Source organism: Phyllostomus discolor, chromosome 1 (genome assembly GCF_004126475.2).
Source record: "Phyllostomus discolor isolate MPI-MPIP mPhyDis1 chromosome 1, mPhyDis1.pri.v3, whole genome shotgun sequence".
Classification (NCBI taxonomy): domain Eukaryota; kingdom Metazoa; phylum Chordata; class Mammalia; order Chiroptera; family Phyllostomidae; genus Phyllostomus; species Phyllostomus discolor.
The window spans coordinates 311,196-337,335 of record NC_040903.2 but is presented as its reverse complement, the minus strand read 5'-3'; the positions used below and the strand labels follow the sequence as shown (position 1 = coordinate 337,335).

General features: G+C 67.5%; 1 protein-coding gene across 5 annotated transcripts; it reads right to left on the bottom strand.

The window, feature by feature from the left end:
• Positions 1-8,699: 8,699 nt before the first annotated feature.
• On the bottom strand, positions 8,700-22,570 carry IDUA (alpha-L-iduronidase). 5 transcript variants are annotated; one of them, XM_036017868.1, is made up of 13 exons: positions 22,283-22,570; positions 12,143-12,228; positions 11,812-11,919; positions 11,499-11,594; positions 11,204-11,406; positions 10,946-11,125; positions 10,619-10,835; positions 10,127-10,339; positions 9,880-10,001; positions 9,668-9,793; positions 9,504-9,580; positions 8,994-9,094; positions 8,700-8,854 (listed from the first exon to the last, which is right to left on the bottom strand). In XM_036017868.1, exons 1-13 carry the CDS (start codon positions 22,453-22,455, stop codon positions 8,748-8,750), a joined length of 1,809 nt encoding a protein of 602 aa, XP_035873761.1. In that variant the 5' UTR covers positions 22,456-22,570; the 3' UTR covers positions 8,700-8,747. The 5 variants fall into 5 exon arrangements, 4 of the variants coding, with proteins under 4 accessions (XP_035873761.1, XP_028359665.2, XP_035873764.1 ...); XM_028503864.2 differs by lacking the exon at positions 22,283-22,570 and adding an exon at positions 19,013-19,590; XM_036017871.1 differs by lacking the exons at positions 8,700-8,854; positions 22,283-22,570 and adding an exon at positions 19,013-19,590 and having other exon boundaries at positions 9,880-9,966.
• Positions 22,571-26,140: the final 3,570 nt, after the last annotated feature.

The following is a 26,140-nucleotide window of genomic DNA, read 5'->3' as shown; positions in this document are numbered from 1 at the left end:
ACTGATGCTGAGTGAGCCTGTCCTCTGGGCAGAGGGGAACAGTGCCGGCTGGAGACCTGGAGCCACACCAGACAGCGAGGGACACGGGAAACAGGAACTGCACCAGTACCTCCAAGAGGGCCTCTCCTGGCCCCAGCCAGGGCGGCTTCGTCCTGCAAAGCCAATGGGCACCGGTTTGGTCCCTGGCCAGGGCACCTGCCTGGGTTCTGGGTCAGGTCCTTGGTCGGGGCTCATGCGCGAGGCAACCACTCAATGTTTCTTTCCCTCCCTTCCCCTTCTCTAAAAAATAGATCAGCCAGGGCACATGCCTCGGTTGCAGGCCATAACCCCCAGCAAGCACACATTGATGTTTCTCTCTCTCTCTCTCTCTCATCTCCCTCTCTTCCCTCTCTAAAAATAAATAAATAAAACCTTAAAAAAAAGAATATATAAAAAAAGAAAAAATAGATCAAATATTTTTTTAAAGTTAGGGGTTAAAAGAAAAAAGGTGTTCCTGGCTGGTGTAGCTCAGTGGATTGAGCGCGGGCTGCGAACCAGAGTGTCGCAGGTTTGATTCCCAGTCAGGGTACATACATGCCTGGGTTGCAGGCCATGGCCCCCAGCAACCGCACATGGATGTTTCTCTCTCTCTCTATCTCCCTTCCTTCCCTCTCTAAAAATAAATAAATAAAATCTTTAAAAAAAAGTGTTAACCCCCAAAGCAACCACAGAAATAACCTACCAGAGGATGACAGCTAGAAAAGGGGGAAAGAACAGTTGAGGCAGATAAATGGTCAACGTCAGGGCGGTAAATTTAAACTCAACCACACCGGTCATCACACTAAATGTAAGTGATGTGAACGTTCCAGAGAGACTGCCCCGGTTACCAGGTTGGGTCAGAACGCAACGGTCGGCTCCGCGCACCGGCACGAACAGGCTGGAAGTGTGGGGCGTGGGTGTGCACCATGCTGACGCGCACCGGAAGGGTTCTGGGGGGCCCGGCACTGTTGGGCAGCGTGGACGCAGAGCGAGGGTGGCTCCTGGGAGAAACAGGCTCATTTCGAGACACTGGGGGGACATGGCAGCCCTAAGTGTGTGTGCATGCAGCTGACAGCAGGAGAGAAAAACCCATGAAGCAAAACTGACGAGGACAGACGGGTAAATCCCAAACTGTGTGCCGGGATCCCCACACCCCTCACCCCGTGTCTGGCTCAGCGAGTAGACGGAAGCCACGAGGAGTGCCGGAGGCTTGACCGAGTCCACTGACTGGGCCCCGCTGTCGTCAGAGAACAGCCCGACACTTTCTGGGCCGCGCGTCTCGATGCGCTTAAACTAATCCACGCAAAGCAAAGAATGTCCTCTGACCACGCTGGAGTCACAGGAGGAGTCACAAACGGGAAGGTGTCTGGAAAACCCTCAAATATTTGCAAACCAAATAATCCACACCTTCGTCTCCCATGACCGAAGAAACCAACAGGCAAGTGGAACATCATTCTGAACAGAAAAGACAGCGTTTCAAAAACATCGCCGTTAACACGCTCCTTGGAGGGAATCGACAGCCCAACCTCAGCCCTTGTTACGGGAGCCGGGTCTCGTCCATCCGAAGAAACTGGGAAAAACTGGGAGCAGGTGAAACCCGGAGAAAACGGAAGAAGGGAAAGGGCAAAGATCACATTAGAGATCCAGGAAACAGGAAACATAACAGAGAAAATTAATGAAACCGAAAGCTGGTTCTTTGAGATCGGTGAAATCGATAAACCCCTTACAGACGCGTCTGGGGGGAGAGAGAGGACCCAGGCTGCAGATGCCGGGACTGAGAGAGGAGGCGTCACTGCGGACCCTACACACAGTGGAAGAATAGCAGCACATGTTGTAACGTGGTGCCGCTGAATGTGACACTGCAGATGAAATGAACACATTCACTGAAAAACAAAAACTACCCAAGTTCCGTCTAGAAGAAACGGATAACCTGACTATGCCATTAAACAATTTGAATTTAGTTAGAAACCTTGTCCCAGAGAAAGCACCAGCCCTGAGAAATTCCACAAAACATTTGAGGAGCACATAAAACTCGGTGGAGAGAAGGGGAGCCTCCCGGCTCACCCCGTGACGCCAGCGCGGCCAGGACAACGTCCGTCCTGGACACACAGACGAGCCGTTTTTCACTTCGGTTCGTCAGCCCCAACAATGTGAGAAAGGGGTGACATGTCGCGGCCGGGTGGGGTGTATCCCAGGGCGGCGCCACTGGCTCAGCCCGGAGCCTCGGTCAGTGCGAGGCTCTCCAGCAGCGGAGAGAAGCCCCACGTGACTGTCTCAGCAGATGCAGAAGGAACATGAGTCCCAACCCAACGCCCCCTCCAGACCTTCAGTAAACAGCTCTCAGCGAGCTAGGCACGAGGACTTCCCCGACCCGGCAGAACGCACCCGCAAAGTCAGTGCGGCCGGCCACGTCGCACCCAACTGTCCCAGACTTACGCTCTCCCCGGGCCCAGACCCAGACCCAGACCCGGACCCGGACCCGGCCCCAGACGTGGACCCAGACCCAGACCCAGACCCGGACCCAGACCCGGACCCAGACCCAGACCCAGACCCGGACCCGGACCCAGACCCGGCCCCAGACGTGGACCCAGACCCAGACCTAGACCCGGACCCAGACCTGGACCCAGACGTGGACCCAGACCCGGACTCGGACCCAGACCCGGCCCCGGACGTGGACCCAGACCCGGGCCCAGACCCGGACCCGGACCCGGACCCAGGCCGATCTTCCCACGCCGTCCCACACGGCAGCGGAGGCTCGGCCGGCACAGACGGCACAGAAATGAGCAGAATGGCGGGATCATCCATGTAGAAATCTCCACGGAACCTACAGGGGAAAGGCACTAATGAACTAATAAACTCGTGCGCTCAGCGAGGTGGCAGGATGCCAGGGCAGCGCCTGCGCCTGGCCCACGGGGGGTGCACGGCCATGTGGGGCGGGTTTGCAGGCCCCTGGGAGCCCAGTCCTGCCCCCTGGTCACCCCCCCCACCGCAGGGGTTCGCCCGACCGGAGAGAGAGAAGGACCCAGCCCGACGGAGGTTCAGGCACAGCCGCTCACAGCCACTTTATTCGCGATAGCCCCTGACGGGAAGTGACCCCGAGGTCCGTGAACAAGTGATGGGCTGCTGACACGTCACCCAGTGGGTGGGGCCCCGAGGGCGATGAGGAGGGGTGGGCGATGAGCACAGCAGATGAGGGTGCCGGGTGAGAGGACCGGTCGGAGCGCACAGGCGGGTGATGCTGTCTGCACCGCGTGGGTCCAGTGGCAGCAAGGGGGGGGGGCTGCCAGCTGCGGGGGGTGGGGGGGGCCCAGACAATGGAAACCTTTGCCACTCAGGTGACAGCCACGGTTTCCTGACACAAACGTGTGAAGACCCATCGGATGGCAATGCTTTAAACAGCACAGTTTGTTGTGGGGATTGCACCTCAGGAAAGGTGCTACTGTTTAACGCCAGCTGACGGGCCTGAGGGCAGAGGCCTCCGCTCAGTCCCGCGGTGGTGGCCGGGGCGCCAGGCGGCCAAGGGGACCCCGCACCAATGCCTGCTGGGCGAGCAGCGGACACCTGACTTCTGATGCAGCCTTCAGACTTCTGATGCCCAGGCGGCCTCTTCTGGGTTCACTGCCTCTCCCGTGACCTGCATCTTAACCTCTGACCTCACTGGAGCCTCTCCCTCAGGGGCACAGGCCTCTTCTTCCAGGGCCCCGCTCTGGGACCACCGGCAGGAGGGACTGGCACCCACCCACCCCTTCCTCTCTGAGGGACGCTGGGCACCACCCGTGACTCTTGGTCATGGACTCTGTAGGGGCGAGCGGCCCAGGCCCACCCTTCGGAGGGGTGAACTCAGAAGAGCAGCACCCCCAGCCCAGCCTCGACCCGGGTCCCCTTCAGAGGGGTGGCTGTCCCCACAGGGCTCAGTGGGCGTGGGCTTGGATGCCGGTCCCGCCTCGTGGCTGGCTCTCACGAGACGTGGCCAGGGATCCGGGCAGCACCACTGGGCAGGACAGCAGGCTGCGGGGGCGTTGGCCTCCTGTGGCTGCGGGGCAGGTGCATCCACAGCTGTCTCGGCCTCAGCAGGGAGGGTCCCCCATCCCGTGTACCCCCAGTGAGGCCCCTCAACCAGCAGTGCTGACCTGGGGCTGGGCTGTGTGCTGCATCCCAGGGATGGGGCAGGGCAGGTGCCGTCCTGTGTGGTGTCGTCCAGGCGGGTGGGAGGGGCACGTGGACCCAGGCAGAGGCCCTCAGGGCCACTCTCAGCCTGGGGGGGTGTGCCCTGGGGTGGCCCCGCTGTGCTGGCCTGGGCTGCAGTCACACCCTCTGTGGCCCATGCTGTCCCCACGTGCCCTTGGGGCTGTGGGCCCCCACACTCAGGCCGGTCCCCCTCCTCGGCCGCCCCAACAGCCCCCGAGCCCTGAGGGCACCCAGGTCACACTCAGGCATATGGTGGCACCCTGATCCCCCAAACTGTGGCTCCCACTTGGGTTTGCTCCACGCACACCTAGAAGGGGCCAGGGTGCGGCGTTGAGCCTGTGGGGCTGCCTCCCTCCCAGCTCACACCTGGGGGCGGTGCCCACCCTGCTGCCCCAGGCCCAGGGGGCTCCCTGGCCCACCTCCGGGACCAGTCCCTGCACTGGAGCAACCACTGGGGTCGGCGTGTCCCCCGTCACCCCCCTGGCCAAGGGCCTCCAGCACTGGGGGGTGGCTCAGGACACAGACCCTCCACGAGGGCTCCAGCACCCGGTGACCTTGCCCACGGGACACAGCAACAACCCGGCACCGGCACCGGCGGAGTACAGGGGGAAGGCAAGGGCTGGTTGCTATGGCAACGCCACCCTGTGAAGCCTGGGCGTCCCTCCTCTCCTGAAAGGGAAGTGTGCAGGACACGTGGGGACGGGGTCACCATGCTGCGGCCCCAGGAAGGCCAGACCTGGCCGGACCCTCGCTGGCTGAGGGACAGCCACCTGCAAGACTTGGGAGGGACACCCTGAGACCGGACTGGGCCGTGGGGACGGGCGGGCAGGGGGCCCTCAGCGAGGACCCCGCCCGTCACATCTGCAGCTGGGCCACTGCTCTGCCTCCAGCACCCAAAGGAGGGTGGCCCCCAGAGCGGCCTGGGTGCCACCCCCCCCAGTCCCTGGAGGTGCTGGCAGGAGCCTGGGCAGCGTGGTGGTGACCTCAGCCCCTGCACGGCCCAGGCAGGCCTGGGACGCAGCCACCGAGACCGTGCCCACGGTGAGGCTGGAGCCCGGGCATGGGGCTCGCGGCCCGCAGACGGGTACTGGCCTCACCGCGGCCTGCGGCTGTGTGCCCACGGGCCCTCCCAGGGCCAGCCGCCCCGGCCACTCGGACCCACGGCGACTCCCACACATGGCACTTCTGAGGTGATGAACCCTCGGGGGTGCTGTCCCTCGTGAGGTGGCCGGCCGCACGCAGAGTCCTGGGAAAGGAAGCCCCCGGGGGCTTCCCGGGGTGCAGCCAGGGGGCCGCTGGGCAGCTCTGACCCTCATCAGAGTGAGACTTCGGCCCACGTCCAGCGGCCCCCAGACCCCGGCCGGTCCATGGATGCAGAGCTTGCGGCGAGGGCCCGGGTCCCTAAGCAGGGTCCACGCTGCAGTCGCTGGCACGTCCCCAGGTGTGGAAGGGCCCCTGAGGCCGTCTCCTGGTGACCCACAGCGGCGAGGGGAACGCCAGCTTCCTGCGGTTGCCGTGTGCTGGTCTCGACCCGAGAAGAGAACCGTCCTCCTCCTCAAGGTCGTGTGGGCCACGCTCCCCCCTCCTGACCCGCAGGGCGCCAGGGCCCTCCCTCCCCCGTCCACCCCCCCCCCCCGGGGAAGCTGCAGAGATGGCTAGCTCCCACATGGGAAACACGTCAGAAACTCGGGGGAGACTCTGGAGAGGGGCAGGGGATCCCTTCCCACTCTCCGACTGGCCGGCGGGCGTCTGTCTCCCCCACGACGCTCAGCACGCGGCCGGCCTGCACTCGCTCCTCTCCCTCCGGCCCACCCGGGGCGCGGTCAGGGGCACTTCACTGCCACACATGCGAGAGGGATGCAGGCGCATCTCCACCGTTTATTGTGGCGGCAGCCGTCTCAGGACGGTCCAGAGGGTTGTCTTCGTGCTGAGCGGACAGGGCGGGCGGGAGGTGACTCGAGTTCAGGGGCTGGGGCTGGGGTGGGGGCAACACACCCCGAGGTCGGAGCCTTGGGGAAGGCTCAGGGAGCCCACCGTGCCAGAAACATTGGGACCTCTGACTTAAAGTGAGGCGAGTGTTGCCCTGGCTGCTGTGGCTCAGAGAATTCAGTGCCCGCCTGCAAACCAAAAGGTCACCAGTTCGATTCCCAGTCAGGGCACAGGCCTGGGTTGCAGGCCAGCCCCCCAGTAGGGGGCGTGTGAGAGACAGCCGATCAATGTTTCTCTTTCTCCCTTTTTCTCTCTAAAAATAAATAAGGCCTTTCTTTTTCTTCCTTTAAAGACAAAGTTTTTAAAAATAACAAAGTAGCAAAAATAAAGGGAGGCCCCCTTCTAAGAGTGCTTTGGGGGAGCCACACTGGCTGCGCGCCCCGCCCCCTGGGCAGCAGGTGATGTTGGCGGGGAAGCCCCTGCGGCAGGCCCAGGTGTGACGAGGCGGTGGGGCCCCTGCGGCAGACCGCCCGTGGGGCCTCTGGCAGCCCCGGCGCCCGGCGCGGGCCCACCCCGACCCCTCCGTCAGCTCAGCTGCCTCCGACTGAAAAGGCCTCAGGCCCACAGCGAAGCCACGACCCGGCTCCCCGAGGAGCTGAGTGACCCGGACACCCCGAGGGGCGAGCGCTGGCCCGGAGGCCCCGGCCCCGCGGCAGTGCCGCCGGCTCACCCTCGCCCTCCGTGCCCGGGCTGCCGGGGCTGCCTGTCGGCTGCGGGGGGAAGGGAGGAGTGCAGACGGGGTTTGTGGGCGATGCTGCGCGCCCCTGCGTCTCGATGGGCTGGAACCGAGGCGGCAGAGCGGGCCCAGGCGTGGCTCCGCCGGGGGCAGCATCCAAGGGGACGCCCAGCTGGCCAGACCCAGAAAGCCTCGGTGGGAGGCTTGGGGGGCAAGGGGGTCTGGGGAGCGGCGCAGAGTGAGGGGAGCCGCGTCCCACAGGGACGCCTCCGTCACTCCAGGGAGCCTGGGGGACACTCTGCGAAACAGGGCCCGGGGCGAGCGGCTGCGGCAGCAGGGACAGAGGCTGTGCGGGAGCCGCTCACGGGGCCTCCCCCACCCCACCCCCACCAGTCCGGTGCAGCTCCCAGGCCCCGCCCACGCCAGCAGTGTGGGCGCAGGGTGGGACGCTTCAGCGCCCTGGGGGCCGCCCGAGTGCACAGAAGCCACAAACGGGGTGGAGACGGTGACTCACCCTCCCTGGAGACAGAGGGACGGAGCACAGATGACTGCCCCAGAGCCACAGTCACCTGCAAAGGGGGAGTCCCGCCTACCAGGACAGGTGCAGCGGTCAGGCCGGAACCCACGGCTGAGGCACGGCCTTGACCGTGTGCCGCCCACCACACCCCTCCCTGCCCCGGGGCACCTCGCTCCGCACATCTGCGGGTCCCAGTGTCCAAGCAAGGACCTGGTCCACCGAGGGACCCAGGCCCTGCCCAGGAGCTGGAAGCCGAGATGCCCCTGGCCGCCGAGGTCCTGGAGCCACTGCTCGGGCAGCTGGGGGAGAGACTCCGCCTTGTGGCTGGGGTGACGACCCCACACCAGGCCCCAGGCCCAGAGCCCTCGGGCACCCCCATGAGGAAAGGGGCATGGGGAGCCCATGCTGGCTTTGGGGTTCAGATGGACGTATGGCTCAGTGGACACCTCCCACCTGTGACAAGGCAGCTGGTGGCCCCTGAGCTTCTCACATAGACACCAGGCAGGCAGTCTGGGGGAGCCAGAGGGGCGGACCGGGCCTTGTCCCCTGCCGGCCCTTCCTGGCCTGTCTCCTCAGCACGGGAGCCCAGGGCCGCCCCGTGGACGGGGAGACTGGGGTGGGGTCGGGGCCACCGTGCCCTCCACTCACTCACAGGGCCCCCACCCAGGGCCCCAGGTGTGTCTGCTCCTGTCCAGGTGAGCTCTGCACCTGGGAGAAGAGCGCTCCCTCACCTGTCCTGCCTGCCTGGGAGCAGTGGGGACAGGGGTTCTGTGCCCCCCCAACAAAGCAGGGGGGCCTCGCTGCCCCCAGCCTCAACTCCGGATGTCCCCAAACCGTCTCCATCAGATCACGCCACCTGCTTCCTCCTGGGCCCACAGATGGAGCAGAAACACCCACAGGGGCAGCCTGACCCGCTGTTGGTCCTGTCCGCTGCTGGCCAGAGTCTGGGCCTGCGGCCCGGGGCACTCCCCACCCGGCGGGGCGGAGGGCGCAGCAGGGCCGCAGGCGGTGGGGTCTCCCCCGCAGGTAGCAGGCGGGAGGGGAGGGGGCCTGCTGCCCCCTTGGCACTCTTGGCCTCCTGATGGCAGCTGCGCCTCAGCCGCCTCCAGCGGCTTGGACTTGTGGGTGCCGCGCCCGCTTCCCCTCCCGGCACCCTTGGGTGGGGGAGAGGCCAGGAAGGCGCGCTCCAGCCCGCGTCGGCCCACAAAGGTGCTCCAGAGCCAGGGTGTGGGAAGGCACTTTACAGGGCGAGTGATGGGACGGGAGGAGACGAGAGCAGAGCCCACGGCCGCCGACGGGCCAGCCCGCGGTCAGCACAGGCCCCAGGCCCCAGGCTCCAGTCGCGGGCAGCGGTGGCCCTCACTGGGCAGGGGCCTCCACGTACCGCACGGGGTCGGAGAAGGGGCCTGGCCGGGCCCAGTAGTCCACCGCTCGGACTCGGTAGAAGCCGGAGACGACAGCTGCGTCTGGGGACACGAAGGTACACGCGTGATCCTGAGCACGTGACCCCTGAAGCCCCCGACTTTGCGGGCTTCACCACGCGTGGTCCCCCGGAGCCCCGCTGCGGGCGCCGTGCGGAGGCCCCGGAGCTGGCGGCCGACCCACCTGGGCTGAATACGAAGAGGTTGAAAGTGGACGGCCTTCCGCTGACAGGCGCGTAGCCCTGGCCGTCCAGGGAGAACTGGACCTCGTACGTCCACAGGCACCTGGGTGGTTGGTCAGTCAGGACGCGGGGAGGCCCCGGTGGTCAGAGCCCGGTCGCCCCCAGGCCCCCACTGGCTCCTCCCGGGGCCCTGGGCACTCTCCCCGGGGTGAGCACCGGCTGCGCGCCTGAGGGGAGGGACTGGAGCCCAGCTGCCGCAGGCAGCCTCCCCTGTAGGTGCCCTCACCCAGCATCCGGCAGGGGTGGCTCCCGCCCGTCAGTGAGTACAGTGGGGGCGGGTGCTGAGGGGAGGGGTAGGTGGCCTTCTGGGTGGTCAGGGTGGGGGCTGCAGGCCACAGCGAGGTTCCCACGGGGCACTGTGGCCCGAAGGAGGGGCTGGCGCGCGGGTCGGGGGGAAGAAGGGGCAGGTGCAGGACAGGGGCAGGGGCGTGGGGGCCACCACCCTCACGCACTTTGAGGCCATGCGCTCATCCGACCAGACCAAAAGCAGCTGCCCGCGGGTCAGGGGCAGAGGGCGGAGCCGGGTCACCTGGAAAGAGGGAGGCACCGTGACGGGGTGCGGGGAGGGTGGGGCCGGGCCAGGCCGGGCCGGGGCGGGGGTGGGACTGCCACTTGCCTGGCCCGGCGGCTCCTCGGGGCGCGCGCACACGTGCACCAGCAGCAGCGAGGGCAGCGGGAGCTCCCGGCGCAGCGTCAAGCGGCCGCTGGCGGGGAAGGGGCGCGGCGCCGTAGCCACAGGGTCCTGGGGACAGGGGCGGGTACTCAGGGCGGGAGAACTTGGGAGCAGCCCCGCCCCTCGCCCCCCACCCCGCCCTGCATCCCGCGGACCTCGGCCGCACGCATGCGCCGGAACTGCTCCGGGGAGGGGAAGACCGGCCGGCCGAGGCGCTGCCACTCGCCGTAGGGGCTGCAAAGCTGGTTGTCCAGGTAGAACGTGACATACACGAGCCCTGCGGAGCCGGACGCTGGGGCCGCGCCTCCCGAGCCCGCCCCCTCCGACACACCCGGCCCCCGGGCCAAAGCCCGGCCCACCCAGCAGCGCCCCAGCGCCCCCTCCCTGGACCCCGGCGCTCACCCGGGCCCGGGGGCACCCCGTGCAGGCGCAGGGTTAAGGCGGCGCTGCGGTTGGCGTGGGCGCGGGTGTCATCGCTCGCGTAGACCAGAACCGCGGCGCGCCAGGCGTCGGCGGCGCCGGCCGGGCGGTGGGCGCTGGCCAGGACGCCCACAGTGTGGTTGGCGTCCAGCACCGCCCCGTCCTGCGACACCTGGGCCCAGAGCTGCTCGCCGTCTGCGGGGCACGAGGCGGCGGTCACCACACGGAGGGTGCCACCCCCCTCTCCCGCCCCGCCCCCCCCACCCCCGCCCCAGGACCGGGCTTCCCACCATTTGCTCCTTCCACTGGGGTCCCCACCAGGGTCCCGGCCACACCACAACCTCTACGGCCCACCCAGCAGCGCACATCCACCCGGCGCTTCTGTCCCTCCGGCCCCGGCGGCGTGCGCCCAGGGAGAGCGCGCCTGGCCCCCGGGCTCCCAGCCCCGCAGCGCCGCGCGGAACGCAGGCTCACCCAGCAGGGCCAGCAGCCCCATGGCGGCGAGCACGGGCTTGCGCAGCAGCTGCACGTGGGGCGGGCGGGTGTTGTTGACCTGGAAGCGGGCGGCGAGCGTGCGCTGGGAGAAGGGGTGCGGGTGGTAGCTCAGGAAGGCGTTGTCGTTGCTCAGGAGCGCGTAGCGGACGGACGAGCTGCTGTTGCCCACCAGCAGGTCCTGGTGCTGCGCGATGACCTGCGGAAACGGGCAGCTGGGACCTCGGCCTCCACGGCCCCCCCCACCACCAGGCCTCCCCCTGCGGAGGGCCGCCGGTGCGGGCGGCAGGGGTCCGGGGCCCGGCCCACCTTCACGACCATGGCCGCGTAGGTCACGTCGGCCCGCCACGGCTGCGGCAGGGACCAGCCCACCAGTGGGTCCGCCTCGTCGTTGTAGACGGGTGTGTCGGCGAACTCCGGGAAGAGCTGCTTTATCTGCCGCACCACCGCCTCCTCCTGCTCCAGGATGTAGATGGAGCTGCCCGCGCCCTGCGGCCGGCAGCGCGGCCTCAGCACGGACGGCGCCAGCCCCAGAGAACCACCTCGGGGCGGTGGGACCGGGCCTACCTTCTTGTGGAGGGCGATGTAGTCCAGCCGGACTCCCACCTCTCCCGTGAAGAAGTTGGTGCCGTGGAGACAGTGCCCCAGGAGGCCCCAGCTCAGCGGGGAGTGCGGCGGCGGGTGGAAGGAGTCCCCGGGGCCGCCCAGGCGCAGAGCGGGGCTGGCCGCGCGCAGCCCCTCGGAGCAGGCGTCGTAGTAGTTGAAGAAGCCTGGCGGGGGGTTGGGCACCCACAGCCTCTCGCCGCAGGGCCCCGCCCCGCCCCGCCCCCTTCGCCTGCCGGACCCAGGAGGCCCCGCCTACCTTGCGTGGTCATGGACACGTTGTCAAAGTCGTGGTGGTCGGGCTCGTTCCACGTCTCGAAGTTCCACTTGGAAACGTGCTCCAGTCCGTACCTATCTGCAGTGCCCCTGCTGTCACTTGGGCCCCGCCCTGGGGCAGGGGAAGGCGCGTGCCAACCCCCAGGCCGGGGCGCCCGCGGTGGGCCCTCAGGGTGTCGGGCTGATTCCGTAGGTCTGCACTCCGCCCCCGCGATGGGTGAGGCGGCTGGGCTGCTGCAGGAGGGCAGCCAGCCCGGGCAAGCCCACCGCTGTCCCTCACCCCCAGCCTTGCCCACCTATGTATCTCCTGGCCAGGAGGGAGACCAGCTCTCTCCACTCAAACACCTGCTGCTTGTCTTCGAAGTCTGAGAAGTGTCCAGAGGGGCTGCCCATCAGCTCAAAGCCTGCAACAGAGGGGCAGCCATGATGCCACATCACCCCCCCCCCACGATCCCCCATGATCCCCCGGCCAGGCCCCCCCACCACGATCCCCACTCCCCCAGGCCAGGGCCCCACCACACCACACCAGCGCTGGGCGATTCCCGGATGAGCAACCACTGACGACCCACAGGGGCCAGGGCACCGGGAGAGGGCACCTGGTGGGCAGAGGTCAGGGCCGCCACTCACCGGGGAGGAGCTGGTTCTCCCTGAGAAGGTCCAGGTAGCCATCCAGGTGAGTGAAGTTGTAGCTGAGGCCCTGCCCTGCCGACCTCCTGCAGAGGATGGGAAAGGTCAGGGCAGGTAGGGGCAGCCCTGGGCTGGAACTGTGTTCCTGGCCAAGCAGGCGGAGAGCCCACAAAGTGCCACCTGGCATTCAGCTCCAGAACCACGGCCCCTCCCCTTGGCAAAGGCCAGCCACGGAAGCCTGTCACAGCTTAGTATGAACTAGCGCCTGTCCTGGAACCCCCGCCCCAAAGCCGCTGGGGCTCAGGACAGCTAGGGGCTCAGGAGCAGGCCGGGCAGGCCGGTCTTCTGGGGAAGGTCCAGCAGGGTGCAGCAGGGCCGCACACACACCCTGCAGGCAGCTGACCGGGAGTAGGGGCTACGGGACAGGGGCCTGACAGGCTTGCTTCTCCGTGCCCCTGGAGGCCAGGGCCCCTGTCACCCCCCCACACACATACACACTCCAGGAGGCAACACGGACAACAGGAAAGGGAGAAGGCAGCGCATCCCAGACTGTGGCCAGTCCCCGGAGCTGCCACCCCAGAGGGACGAGCATCCCCAGGCAATGACTCAGCTCAGACATGCGGGGAGGGGTGTGACGGGGAGCGAAGGGCCAGGCAGGGAGGGCTTCTCCAAGGCGGCATCCAGGCCCCCCAGACAGCCGGGGCAGGCAGCGGGGGGAGAGCAGGGGGGAGAGCCGGGGACAGGCCGGAGGAGGGGTGGGCAGCGTAGACAGCAGCCTGAGGCAGCCGGGGCCCAGGGACGCGGTGGCGGTGGAAAGGCAGCGCGTGGGCCTGGGGCAGGACGAGGGTGCGTGCAAGGTGCACCTGGGCCTTGCGACCCCAGTGAGGAGAGGCCCCAACTCGCGGGGCAGGCGGAGCCCTACCGGAGATCCAAGCAGAGCGGCGCCGTGGCGTCTGGGGTTCGCTCGTCTGCAAGACTTAACTCTTTGCAGCGGCCGAGGGCTCACAGCGACACTGCGAGGGGCGTGCAGAGCTCTCCCGCCCCCTCCCGCCGGCACAGCCTCCCACCACCAAGGTCCCCGCCCGAGGGGACACGTGTGACGACGGATGTCACTGTCAGGTGGGGCTCGGAGGGCCGCCCGGACGGTGTGCCCTCTGTGGTTCGGGAGGGCGCGTGGCGGCGACACGGAGCTGCCGCGACCACGTCACCCGCTGTAGCTTCAGCGCCCAAACTGCTCGCCTGCCCGTCCGTCCCTCCCGGCACCCCAGCCCCGACAAGCACACTTTGTTTGCTGCCCTCACAGTCTTCCTCGGCCACGATGCTCTGAAAGGGTCCCTCCGGTGGCTGACTGGAGCCACAAGACGGCCCCCCGGGGGCAGATGGGGTGTCCGGACGAGGAGGGGCTGAGCGGATGGGTGCTGGGCGAGCTGGAGGTGGGGCCCCGGCACAGCCCTCGCTCGGTGGCATGGGCCGTGAGATGGGTGGCTGTCCGTCAGGCCTGGGCGAGGCAGTGGGGCAGGGGAGCCGGCCAGGCCGGGGTGCTGCCAGGTGAGCAGCACAGCAGGCGGCAGGCAGGGGGTCTGAGGGCAGCCCTTGAGTATGTGCCCGGTCCACGCGGGGAGCCGAGGAACGTGGGAGGGAAAAGGCCGGAGGGCCTGCCAGGGGGCGGCCAGAGTGTTGCCTCTGTGTGTGTATGCGCCTGGGTGTGTGCATACATGTGTGTGTGTGTGTGTGTGTGTGTGTGACGGCAGAGTCACCGAGGGTCAGGCCCCCCACGGTCCCTGGCCTGTCAGCCCCCAGCCCAGCTCTGTCCCCCGAACTCGGAGGAGGATCTGGACAGGTCAGCACCTCCCTTCCAGCTGTTCTCTCCCCCACCCCTCACCCAGGGCACCCCTGCATTCAGGCAAGGCAGAACATGGGCCTGGCCCTGCGAGTTCACCCACCGCGCCCCCTGCTGCTCGCAGCCACTCGCCCTCGCTGACCCCCTCTGGGCAGGTGCTGCCTTCCCGCTCCGGGACCGTCCCCTCCCACACCTTCCCTTCCATCCAAAGGTCGCAACCGGTAGCAAAGAAATAAAACTTAATAGGCACTTGGGTAAAAATTAAATGCGCCCAGGGGATGGGTTCCAAAGTCCCACCGGTGGGGGTGGGGGGGCACAGGTGCACACAATGGTGACCAATGGCAAGGCGAGGGCACAAAGGGCTCTTCAGACCCCTTGCTAGTCCCTGCTTCGTCCGGGGCCAGCGGCGTCCCCGGTCTGTCACTCGGGGTGAACCCGAATGTCCGCTGGCCCAGCCAGCCTCGGCAACCAGGGGTACCCTGGGGGTCACTACACCTGCCCCCGGGAAACCCGGCGGTGGGAGCTAGGACCCCAGGAGCTGTCCTTGGGCCTCGCTTTCGGCGCCCCCACTCCGTTGGGGAAGGAAATGGTGTATTTTCCAGGCAGGGTGCCCAGGGGTAGGGCGAAGGGTGCAGCCCACTCAGTGCTCCCCCCCGCAGAGAAGCCTGGGTCACAGACGCAGCCCTGGCGCCATCGACCCCCAGGGCCCCTCCATCTTGCCGCCCTGCAGGGGGGTCGAACCTGGGGGCCGGGCACCAGGGGTCGCTCCCGCATGTGGGCGGGGCGGCGGCGGCGGCAGCACAGCGGCCTCATTCACCGTGCGCCTGTGGGCGGTCGGCGGCACCAGACCCCCACCTCGGCCCTGAGCGCCTGCGCGGCGAGCACCGAGCTCCGCCCGGGCCTAGTGAGTGCTCGGGTGCGCCGTGGAGGTGGGGGAGGACGCCGGGTGCAACCGCATGGGGTGTGGGGGACCAGCCGCGCTCGCGCGCTCGGCAGTGGGGGCGCACGCACGCACCCCAGAGGGGACGCAGGGCGGGGCTTGTGCGGGGTGGAGACCCAGGCCGCGGCTCCCAGAACAGGTGGGGGCGGGGAAGAGCGTGCTCTGCGGTCCCGGGATGCGGAGGGCAGGCTGTCGGCTCCGGCCGCGGGCCTGGGAGGAGGGTCTGCCTAGCCTCGGCCTTCCTTCTGGAACCCCGAGCGCAGGCACGCGCGTGGTAGCAGAGCTTTCGGGAGAAAGTCGGCTCTGGTCCTCAAGGGCCCTGGAGACCAAATGGCTGTCTGCGGGCCTTTTTTCACTTGTAGGGACACGTTTCCTTTCCAAATAAGTGAACTTAACGATTTAAAACCGCGACTTAAAGACGAATATTAAGTAAATAACCGTGTGGCTGTGGCAGGGCATGGGCAGGAGGCTGGCAGCAGGTGGAAGGCACCAGAGACCCAGCCGCTGTCTGCAGAGCAGGAGAATCCTGCTGCCAATAGGCTCCCTGAGTGGGTGTGGGGTAGGCCTCAGTGTCCTCCCACAGGACCCCAGGGGGCACATGGGGGGTCCACGTGCCCCTGCCAGACCACAGGCTGCTCAGAGCTGTGAACACACCACAGAGAGGCAGGCAAAGGGCAGGGGTCTGTGGCTGTGTGAGCGTGTTAGGTCCCAGGGGTCCTGCAATTCTCTCAAAGGACAGCTGGGACCTTAGTTGTATTTCGTCACTTGCTTCAGACCCCCAGCCTGGGTGGGAGTTGCGTGGGTCCCAGGCCACACTTGGGCGGGCAGGGGCCCCTGGCTCTGCCCTGCGCAGCCCACAGACTCTCCGAGGACAAGGCTGGAGAGGTGGCCCATGTTGTCGCCCCTGGCGGTCACCACCCCCACCCCCATCTTTGCCCCCAAAGGGGGCCCCTGGTCTCCCAGCCAGGCCCAGGGGTTCAGAACTGCGGCTGGACCCGAGGGCCGGCTTCCCAAGGCCCCAGAGTGGGGCCCGGTGTGGAGGGGCCTGGATGGAGCCCCTCAGCCTCGCACCGTCCCCCGTCCCGGGGGAGTGGAATCCGGCAAGACGGTTGATCTGTGTTCCCCTGGCAGCTCCCGTGGGGGCGGGGGAAGCGGGTCAGAGCCAAGGCCAGGACCTCCTGGGACAGCAGCCCAGGCCAGTGTGGACTTCCAGCCGCCCCAGGGACCACCCCTTCAGGATGGGGGGCACTTGGGGCTTTGGCTCCCCATGGGTGGACCCTGCTCACCCCCTCCTCATTTAAAAGACGGGGGCTGAGGTCCCGAATAGTCACTGTGAAAACAGCTGCTTGCCCTTCATTCACACGTGTGGGGCACCAGGACAGCCGTGTCAGATGCTGCCAGCCGGGCCCTTGTGCGGGGACAGAAGGGGGTGCAGGGGAGCCGGGCCCTGCCACGCACAGGGGTCAGCGCCTGCTGGGATCGGGGGGTCTGGACCCACGCCCCACTCCAGGCTAGTACCAGTCAGTACCTTGATGGCCATGCACGCGTGTGCACACACACGGCAGCTTGTCCACAGAAGGACACAGAGCAGAAGCCAAGGGCGTGGCTGCCCAGGTACGCCCCTGCCTGGCAAACCTGTCTCCCGTCAGGACAGGGAGGGTGTCTGGGGCTGGGGAAAGAAGACCCGCCCCTCCCTTGGCCCCCTGTGGCCCATACCCATCCTCCAAGGTCCTGCGAGCCGGGCCACTTGGCCCAGAGCTGAAGGGTCATGTGTTGCCTGTGTCCACCTTGGGCCGGGCCAGGCTCCTGAGCCTTGGCCTCCTCCAAGGGCCCTAGGACCCAAGCACCCTGCCCCAGCCGCTTGCTGCCTGGCCCACCTGTCCCGTACCTGCCGCCCTATCGCCTGTCCCAGGAGGCTGGGCACTTATCAGAGGCCACACGATGTAACTACTCGCGAGCCTCCAATCACAGCGCAGCTCCCCGGAGTAGCTGCTCAGGCAGCACTCGGCTGGGGGGCAGGTGACTCAGCAAACTTTGGGGTAAATAATTTAACTGCCAGCCCAGCCCGGCCCCACAGTCAGAGGTTCACTACGGAGAACTGCCTGCCAGGGGCGTCAGGCCCAGAGCCCACCACCCGCATCCCCACCCATGGGCAGGAGCTGCAGGCCCAGGGCTGCAGCCAGCCCGCAGACCCTGGCCTCAGAGCACGGACGGCAGGGCCCCTGGCCACCCACCGCGCCGGTGAGAGGCTCCCTCAGGTGAGAGTCACGCCGGGCGTGCAGGGCGGCGGGCATGCAGGGCGGCCACGGCTCTGGGGGACGCGGCCACAGCCGGGCCGGCTGCCGGGCGGAGGAGCAGGACAGGCCCCTTCTGGGGACCTGCAGGCAAGAGGCAGGTGGCATTCAAACAGCCCTGACCCTGGTGGCCCTGCGAGGTGAGGTCTTCAGAGGAGGAAACTGCCCCCCTCCCGCCCACGAGGGCAGAGCCACCTGCCTGCGCCCCCAGGGGCCGGGCCAGCGGCACCACCCGCCCTCCGCAGCCCCGGCAAACCCGGCCCAGAGTCCTGGACCAGCGTGCAGCCCAGCGTGCAGCGAGGCCGCGCCGGCAGCGGAGTGACCGGCCTCAACGCCACCACGAGGGGAGCTTAAGGAGCCACAGTCTGAGCTGAGCTCGCCCGGGAGCGGGCCCGGCTGCCAGACGCCGCGCTGCGTGCGCAGACAGGGCGGGCCAGGGGCACAGTGCAGCTCCTCGGGGGGCGCCGCGCCCCCGGGGTTTTGAGGCCAAACCCAGGAGAGTGGCCGGTCGCGCGGAGAGGGCGGTCTGGGCGGGGGCGCGAGGGGAGGGGAGGGCAGGGGAGGGCCGGCTGCTCGCGCCCCGTCTCCGTCTCCGCACGAGTCTTCGGGCCCTCCGGTCTCTGGGACCAAGGCCCCGCTGCCCCAGTGTCGACGCCCACTTCTCCCTGGCAGGTTGTCCCACGGGGCCTGGCCCCCCGGGATGGAAGCGCCCCCCGAGCAGCAGGGGGGCGGCCCGGTGCTGGTCCGCCGGCGGCCCCCGGAGCCCCCCAGCCTGCGCGAGAGGCTGAAGGCCAGGCTGCAGCGGAGCCGTGAGTGCAGCGCGCGGGGGGCCTGGGGGCTGGTGCGGGGCCTGCTGCCCGCCACGCGCTGGCTGCGCGGGTACCGTCTGCGGGAGGACCTGCCGGGCGACGTCACGTCCGGGCTGGTCGTCGGCATCATCCTGGTGCCCCAGGCCATCGCCTACTCGCTGCTGGCCGGGCTGCAGCCCATACACAGCCTGTACACGTCCTTCTTCGCGAACCTCATCTACTTCCTCATGGGCACCTCGCGCCACGTCTCCGTGGGCATCTTCAGCCTGCTGTGCCTCATGGTGGGGCAGGTGGTGGACCGCGAGCTCCTGCTGGCCGGCTTCGACCCTGCCCAGGACGGCCCGGGGCCTGGGGGCAACCGCAGCACCCTCAACGCCTCGGCCACCGCGCTGGCCCTCGGGCTGCAGGACTGCGGGCGCGACTGCTACGCCATCCGAGTTGCCACCGCCCTCACGCTGGTGGCTGGGATTTACCAGGTGAGGAGCCGGACGCAGCGGGGACCGCGCCGAACTTCTGGGTGGGGCCTCGAAGGACGGGGGTTTAACCACAAGAGGAGGACAGAGCAAAGCGTGGGCAGCGGTGGGCTGGAGACGGTGCCCCGGACGGGGCGTCCGAGGGGGCCCATCCGGCCAGCTGCAGCCTGGGCTGGAATTGGTGGCCAGGTGTGGCCTCAGCTGCAGACACGCCCGGCTGGCCCACGTGGCCTCCCTGTCCCAGGTGGGCTGCCAGCCTTCTCGTGCCTCCCCGCCCCCGCCCGCCCCTGGAGCAGGCCTGGCCGCCGCAGCCCTGGGCCCCTTCCCAGCGGCTCCACGTCCCCGGGAGGAGCAGTGCCTCTCCCAGGGCAGGAGAAAGAGCTGCCTCCCCACGGCAAGCCCGGCCCCGTGCTGCGGCCGCCCCCTGGGCGGAGACCGACAGTCCGCTGTCCTCACGACACCCTGCCCACAGGTCCTCATGGGCGTCCTCGGGCTGGGCTTCATGTCCGCCTACCTCTCGCAGCCGCTGCTCGACGGCTTCGCCATGGGGGCCTCGCTGACCATCCTGACCTCCCAGCTGAAGCACCTGCTGGGCGTGCGGACCCCCCGGCACCAGGGGCCGGGTGCAGTGGTCCTCACGTGGCTGAGCCTGCTGCGCAGCGCCGGGCAGGCCAACCTGTGCGACGTGCTCACCAGCGCCGTGTGCCTGGCCGTGCTGCTGGCCGCCAAGGAGCTCTCGGACCGCTGCAGGCACCGCCTGAAGGTGCCGCTGCCCACGGAACTGCTGGTCATCGTGGGGGCCACGCTCGTGTCCCACCTCGGGCAGTTCCACGCTCGCTTCGGCTCCAGCGTGGCCGGCGACATCCCCACTGGCTTCATGGCCCCGCGGGTGCCGGACCCGGGGCTGATGTGGCGCCTGGCGCTGGACGCCGTGCCCCTGGCGCTCGTGAGCTCCACCTTCTCCATCTCGCTGGCGGAGATGTTCGCCCGCGGCCACGGCTACTCTGTGCGAGCCGACCAGGAGCTGCTGGCCGTGGGCTGCTGCAACGTGCTGCCCGCTTTCTTCCACTGCTTCGCCACCAGCGCCGCCCTGGCCAAGAGCCTGGTGAAGACGGCCACCGGCTGCCGCACGCAGCTGTCCAGTGTGGTCAGTGCCGCGGTGGTGCTGCTGGTGCTGCTGGTGCTGGCGCCCCTGTTCCGGGACCTGCAGCGGAGCGTGCTGGGCTGCGTCATCGTGGTCAGCCTGCGGGGCGCCCTGCGCAAGGTGAGAGACCTCCCGCAGCTGTGGCGGCTCAGCCGGGCGGACGCGCTGGTCTGGGCGGCCACGGCGACCACCTGCGTGCTGGTCAGCGTGGAGGCCGGGCTGCTGGCCGGTCTGCTCCTCTCGCTGCTCAGCCTGATCGGCCGCACGCAGCGCCCACACGCCGCCCTGCTCGCCCGCATCGGGGGCTCCGGCTTCTATGAGGATGCCACGGAGTTCGAGGGCCTGGTCCCCGAGCCTGGGGTGCAGGTCTTCCGCTTTGCAGGGCCGCTGCACTACGCCAACAAGGACTTCTTCCTGAGGTCCCTCTACAGCCTCACGGGGCTGGACGTGGGGCGTGCAGTTGCCAGGAGGAAGGAGTGGGGCCCCGAGGCGGGGGTCGTCGAGGGAGAGCCCCCAGAGGACACGGGCCGGGGCCCGGGGAGCAACGTGGCTGCTCTGGTGCCCGAGGCCGCCGGCTTCCACGCGGTGGTCATCGACTGCGCGCCGCTGCTGTTCCTGGACGCGGCCGGCCTGGCCACCCTGCGGCAGCTGCGGGGAGACTACAGGGCCCTGGGCATCGCCCTGCTCCTGGCCTGCTGCAGCCCCTCCGTGAGGGACGCCCTGAGGAGAGGGGGCTTCCTCGGGGAGGACCGGGGGGAGGCGGACGAGGAGGGGCAGCTGTTCCACTCCGTGCACGGTGCCGTGCAGGCGGCCCGAGCCTGGCCCCAGGGGCTGTTGACCTCCGCCTCCTCGCTCTAGCGGAGGCGGCCCCGGCCCAGACCCCACTCCCTCCGAGTCCTCGCACCGCCCGTCGCCCAGGCAGATTCTCCCGAGGCCGTGGGTCCCACCTCCTCCCCGGAGGGACGAGGGAGCCTTTGACACAAACGCCCCCAGGGTGCGGAGCTGGACGCCAGTGCTGCGGGTCTGTGGGGCCGTGGGGGCCGGGTCGACACTCAGCGCTACCATCGCATTTGAACGAGGGCCCCGAGACAGCCACGGGGCCCCCATGGTGCCGAAAGGACCCTGGTCCCTTGACGCCTGCGGCCCGCACGCCACCAGGTGGGAGCTAGCTGGCAGCTCTGGCTGGGGCGTAAGGGTCTCTGTGTCTCTCCGGGCCCCCAACACACACCCAAGTGTCCCTTACACCTCGTGCCTGGGCTCGGCCAGGCCCGCCAGGGCCCACGGCGGCGAGACCAGCGCAGCCTCTCCCCGGACCTGGGGCGGCCTCCCTGCACAGCCTGACCCGAACGCAGCACAGGGCACCTGCGCACCTGCGGAGCTGGGTCCCGCCACAGAGCCAGGGCCGGAGCGCCAGCCACACCCGGAGCCTCCACAGTGGCCTCTGGCAGGAAGCCAGCTGTGTCAGATCCTGGGGTTGGCCCAGCACCCGTGGCCCCCGGGAGCCCAGGGCAGGGAGGTGACATCCTTTCCCCAGAGGACACTTTGCTGGGAAGTGTACGGCTCCTCAGAGCTCTCGCCCAGCTTGCACCCCACTGCCCCCCGTGGTGGACACAGCCTTGGATTCCACTTCCACCCAGTGGGCTCTGCCCAGCAGCACCCAGGCGGCCTCTGCCATTGTCACCCACCTGGCCGTGATGAGCTCCAGCAGCCAGTGGGTCCGGACCTGCTCGATGCCACCATGGGGGACGGCGCCCACGTAGGCCAGGTTGAGCTGCTGGTCCCAACTGAGGTCGTACTGGTCGGCCCGGTTGTGTGGAAGTGGGGGGCTGGAGACAGAAGGAGGATGTGGGGGCATCGGTACCTGTGGGGGACACCCACAGAGCAGCCTCACCCAACACCCCGAGTTTGCGAAGCCAGGGCCTGGCCCCCGCACACAGCCTGGGGGTGTCCGCCCGTGCATTACACTGTCTTCGGGGTAATAAAGTGATCTCTACGGTCAGAAGTGGTATGAAGTCTCGTGGTTTGGGTAGGGGCCCCTCAGAGGAGAGAGGACCACATCCCCACCCTGCTCCTTGCCTTACCAGTGAGTGGCAGGCCTCAGCTCAAGGCCTGACACAGAGGGGGTTGGGGACACGCGGGGGGGGGGGACACACGCAGGTGCGGGGGCAGGTGCCCTGGCAGGGATGTCCTACAGCACGGGGGCTGCCCCCCGGGAGGGCTCTGGGCTGCAGAAAGAATAGGGTCCTGAGCCACCGCCCCTTCCAGGGCCTGGTCTGCCTCCCATCACCAGGCTCCACCACCAGGCAAACTCAGGGCCTGCCCCCAGGCCTCCACCACTCAGGGTCCCCTCTCAGCTAGAACCCCCCACCTCATCCCCGGAGCTGGGGGACATTGCGGAGACCCTACTCTGACTGAGAGTGGACCCCAGAGGAAGGAGCGAGCTGTCCTGGACGGTCTTCTTCACCTAGCAGCACCTACTGTGTGCCGTGGGCGCAGGAGCCTAAGGGTCTCTCCACGCACCACAAGGGGGTCCCAGAGGCCGGGGAGCGGGGTGCGCGGTCCAGGTTTAAGAGAAGTGCGCGGCGGGATAGAGGTAAGATGGGCCGCTCCAGCCTCAGTCTCCCCGCCTGTGACGCTCACCAGAAGCCAGTGCTCCTCCAGAAGTGCCGCAGGGGCCGCAGCGCACGGGCCGCGTCCACGCGCACCAGGTGCGGGGCCTCGGCCAGGGCCGCTGGGGACGAGGCCAGCAGCGCAGCCAGGAGCACGAGCTGCACGGGCCCGGGCCCCGGGGGGCACTCTGCCGAGGCGGGCATGGCCCGGGCGCGGAGCGGGGACACCCCGGCCCCTGCAGGCCCTCGGGGTCCTCGGCGCTCCCGGAGCCGAGATCTGCGCCACTCCGGCCGGTTCCGCCTCCGGGTCGCGCGCCACATGACCGCCATCAAGGGGCGGGTCCTTAGGGCCTGAGCAAGTTGGGGTTGGGCGGGGCTTAGGTGGGCAGGTTGGGGGTGTGAGCGCACAGTGCTGGGGAGGTGAGCGGTGGTCTGTGGGCGAGGGTGTGGGCGGGGCCAGGGCGGTGGGCGTGGGTGGGGCTTAGGTGAGCGAGGCAGCCTGCAGAGCGTGGGAGTTGGACTGCTGCTTCTCCTGGCAAGTTCCTCCCCGCGCCCCAGCCGCGCCGCCGGGAATGGCAGTCCTGCCCTGCGAGCCGGCGCGGGGACCCTTGGAAACGCTCTCCTGCTTCTCTGGCCGGCGGCGCTAGGGAGAGCGCTGTCCGGTGGATGCGTCCGGAGGGGCCCGATGGGCGGGGCGGGCGGCCGCTGGTCGGCTCAGACTTTGCGGAGAGGTGGCCACACGCGGGGCACTAGGACCAGCTGATGGGTTGGATGGGGGAAGAAGAGCAGGATCAAAGGTGACACCTGCGTTTTGGGATGGGGGCGTATTTTCTGAAAGCGGGGCTGTTGGAAAGGCGCATGCGTGGTTGGGGACGGGCTGCGTCTGGGAAGCCAAGTGTGTGTTTCCAGGAGGCAGTGGGCGGCCTGAGCTGGCTGTGAGCGGAGCGGCCGCCCGGGGGGAGTGTGTGCGCTTGAAACTGTGCAGACCTGCCCGGTGGTCAGACAGCCGCACACCTCTCGGCGTGCAGCCTGGCCCTGCACGGCCCCTCCCAGGCGGCAGGGCCCACTCTGCAGTCAGCCGGCGTCCTGTCCCTTAGGTCGGCGACACAGCGGTAGGCGTTCCGAGAGGTAGGAGCTGATGGTGTTCTAGAAGCCGTGGGAGCCGCCGGCAGGGCCAGGAAGTGGTGGCGAAGCGCGGAGACCCGCCGCCGGGAGGGCCGGCCACCTCCCCCGGGTGCAGCGGCTGCCGACCTGGGCGTCCTCAGGGAAAATGGCTGCGCACCTGGAATTCTAAGTCCGGCGGACGGTGAGCTTTCACCAGCGAAGGGCCAAAAGGTGTTTCACAGAAACCAGCTCGGAGAGCACTCGTCCCGAAGGAGAAGGCGAGCGAACGGCGTCCTTCCCGGAGGCGGCTGACTGCCGCACCCCGGGGGTGGGGGGGAGGGGGCGCCGGAGACGGCCGGTGAGGAGCGACCTGGGAACGGTGATTACGGTGTCGCGGGGGACTTGCAGCGCCTCCGGGGGATGACCACGTGTGACAATGGCGTGCAAGCGGCGGGGAGGGGACGGAGTGTGACCCACGGGCCGCAGCCCAGCCCCACGAGTCCGACCTTAGCTGGTGAGGGGACTTTGCGGGTGTGATTAAGGTAAGGACCTTGAGACACGGAGATTATCCTGGATTATCCGAGTGGCTCTAGAAGTCTGTGAGGGGGAGGCTGCGGGGAACGGGCCTTGGGAGACGCCCGACCTCCGAAGAGAGACTTGGAGGCTGTTGTGGAGTTTGCGGCTGGGGGTTGCCGCGGTCAGCTGGGTGAGAAGGCAGCGCAGCCCTGGCTGTTGTGGAGGGGGCGTTCGTGCCCACAGCCCCCGGGGAACAGGGCAGCACCACACGGAGGCAGGGGTACGTGAGTACAGGGCCTTATACATACATTCATGTGTGTGTGTGTGTGTGTGTGTATATGACACATGTATATATTTTTGACTTTTCACTTCTGTCTCTGGCTGAGAGAAGAGAAGGCAGGCAGCGGGGGCCCCTGGGCCCGGGCAGCACTCTCCCCGGGACAGGCCTGCCCACAGCGGGCGTTCCCCTCCTCTTTCTCGCAAACAAAGTGTTTTTTCTCTTAAAGCCTGGCTTGTATCTCTACACAGGTGACACCATTTCCCGCCCCCCCCCCCCATCTGTTTTCCCCTGACTGTACCAACTGCAACTGCTTGTTCTCTGTCTTTGTGACTCCTGGGGCCTTGGTCTGGGAGACACTGCCCCTCCTGGTGCCCCCCCCAGCCCTGTGGGCGCCAGCGATGGCAAAGAGCCACCCAGAGCCTGCTCCACCAGCTCCCCACCTCACCCTCAGACACCAAGCCAGGTGCTGGACAGCGAGGGACCCCTCCCTGCAGGCCAGGCTGCTGAGTGCGCTCATACCACCCACCCCGGCGCTGCCCCACCCTCTCCTTCCTGTGAGGGCCCCACTCGGGGCTCAGGGCCACACTCTCCTGGCTCCAGCATCTACCCCCTGGCCCGGGTGGGGCTTCCCCACGAGCCCCCATGGGTGCAGCGCACTTGCTTCTCCTGGGGATGTAAGCGGCCGCTTGTTCCTCCAGAGGCAGGTGACGGTCTCTGTCACCTCACCACACCCGACCACATTCATTAGAACGAATCCTGGGCACAGATTCTGAACACAGGCGCCTCGCTGCTGCTCTGGTGACTGGGAAGGGCCACCGTGCAGGACCCCAAGGGGCCAGACAAGGCCAGCACTCGGCTTCTGGGGGACCTGGTCCTGCCCACACCTGAAACGCACCGGAAGGTGTGTGCTGTCCTGGATGGGCCCCGAGGCCAGAGCAGTGAGACAGCGTGGCACTGGGCGCCTTGGGGCACACAGTGGCCTGCATTCACAAAGGGCCATCACTATGGGGTCATGTGGTTCTGTCAACTTTACTAAACTAAGATATTGTGACCCTGGATGTGTCCACACTGTCCTGGGTTCCCTCTGTCACACTTCCCCTCTTGCTGGGGGGCCCTTGGGAGGTGACGATACTTTCGGGATCTGGCCAAGGGGAAGTCACGCTGTGGAAACATTGGTCGGGGTCAGACAGATGTAGTTTACATGGCCTGCAGTTACTTCTCTGCACCGTGAAGTTAATGCCAGACATGCTGGTGCATCCAGGGACGTGCATGGCAATTGCCCAAGAGGAACGAGTCACACAGACTGCTGGACACTGCTGACTGGACCGGATGGCACTGACAAGACAAGCAGGAACCTCATAGCAATGTGACAAGGACACGGTGGAAGAAGGCCATCCGATCGGTAGGGGCATCTTAGATTAGCAGAGCACAGAAAGTGCACCCACACTTTCCAGCTGGCCGGTGGAAGAGACCTGGCTGCGTTCTCTCCAAACGAGACGGCAGTCCTGACAGTGGGTGTGGCAGAGCCGGCGGCGAGCTGTGCAGAGGGAGCCTCTGCAAACAAGCGTCTTGACCGGGTTTCCAATCAGCTGGGCCAGAGGGGCTCAGTGGTCTTTCTCTTTTCTCCCTGGAAAATGGCATTGTGAAATCATTGTAAAAAGATGCAACATAAAATGTATTTATTTTGTGCTTTTTCTTTTGATACAAAGTATAGATGCAAAAAAAAGTGTCCAAAGGCAAACAAGGCTTCCACAAAGGGGCCTCTTCCCGGCCTGAGGATGTGGGGAGAAGGCCAGTCAAGGGGGCCCGTTCACCAGAAGCCCCACTGCATGGTGAGCCCCCACTGGAGGGGGCGCCTCTGTGCTGCAGGCGCAGCTGGTCCGCGATACTCCCAGATCCCGTGCTTGTGAATCCATCTACCCACTCAGGTTTATTTGTAACCCCACAGCGGACCCTTGGGGACAGCCCCCTGAAAAACCCGCCACGTAC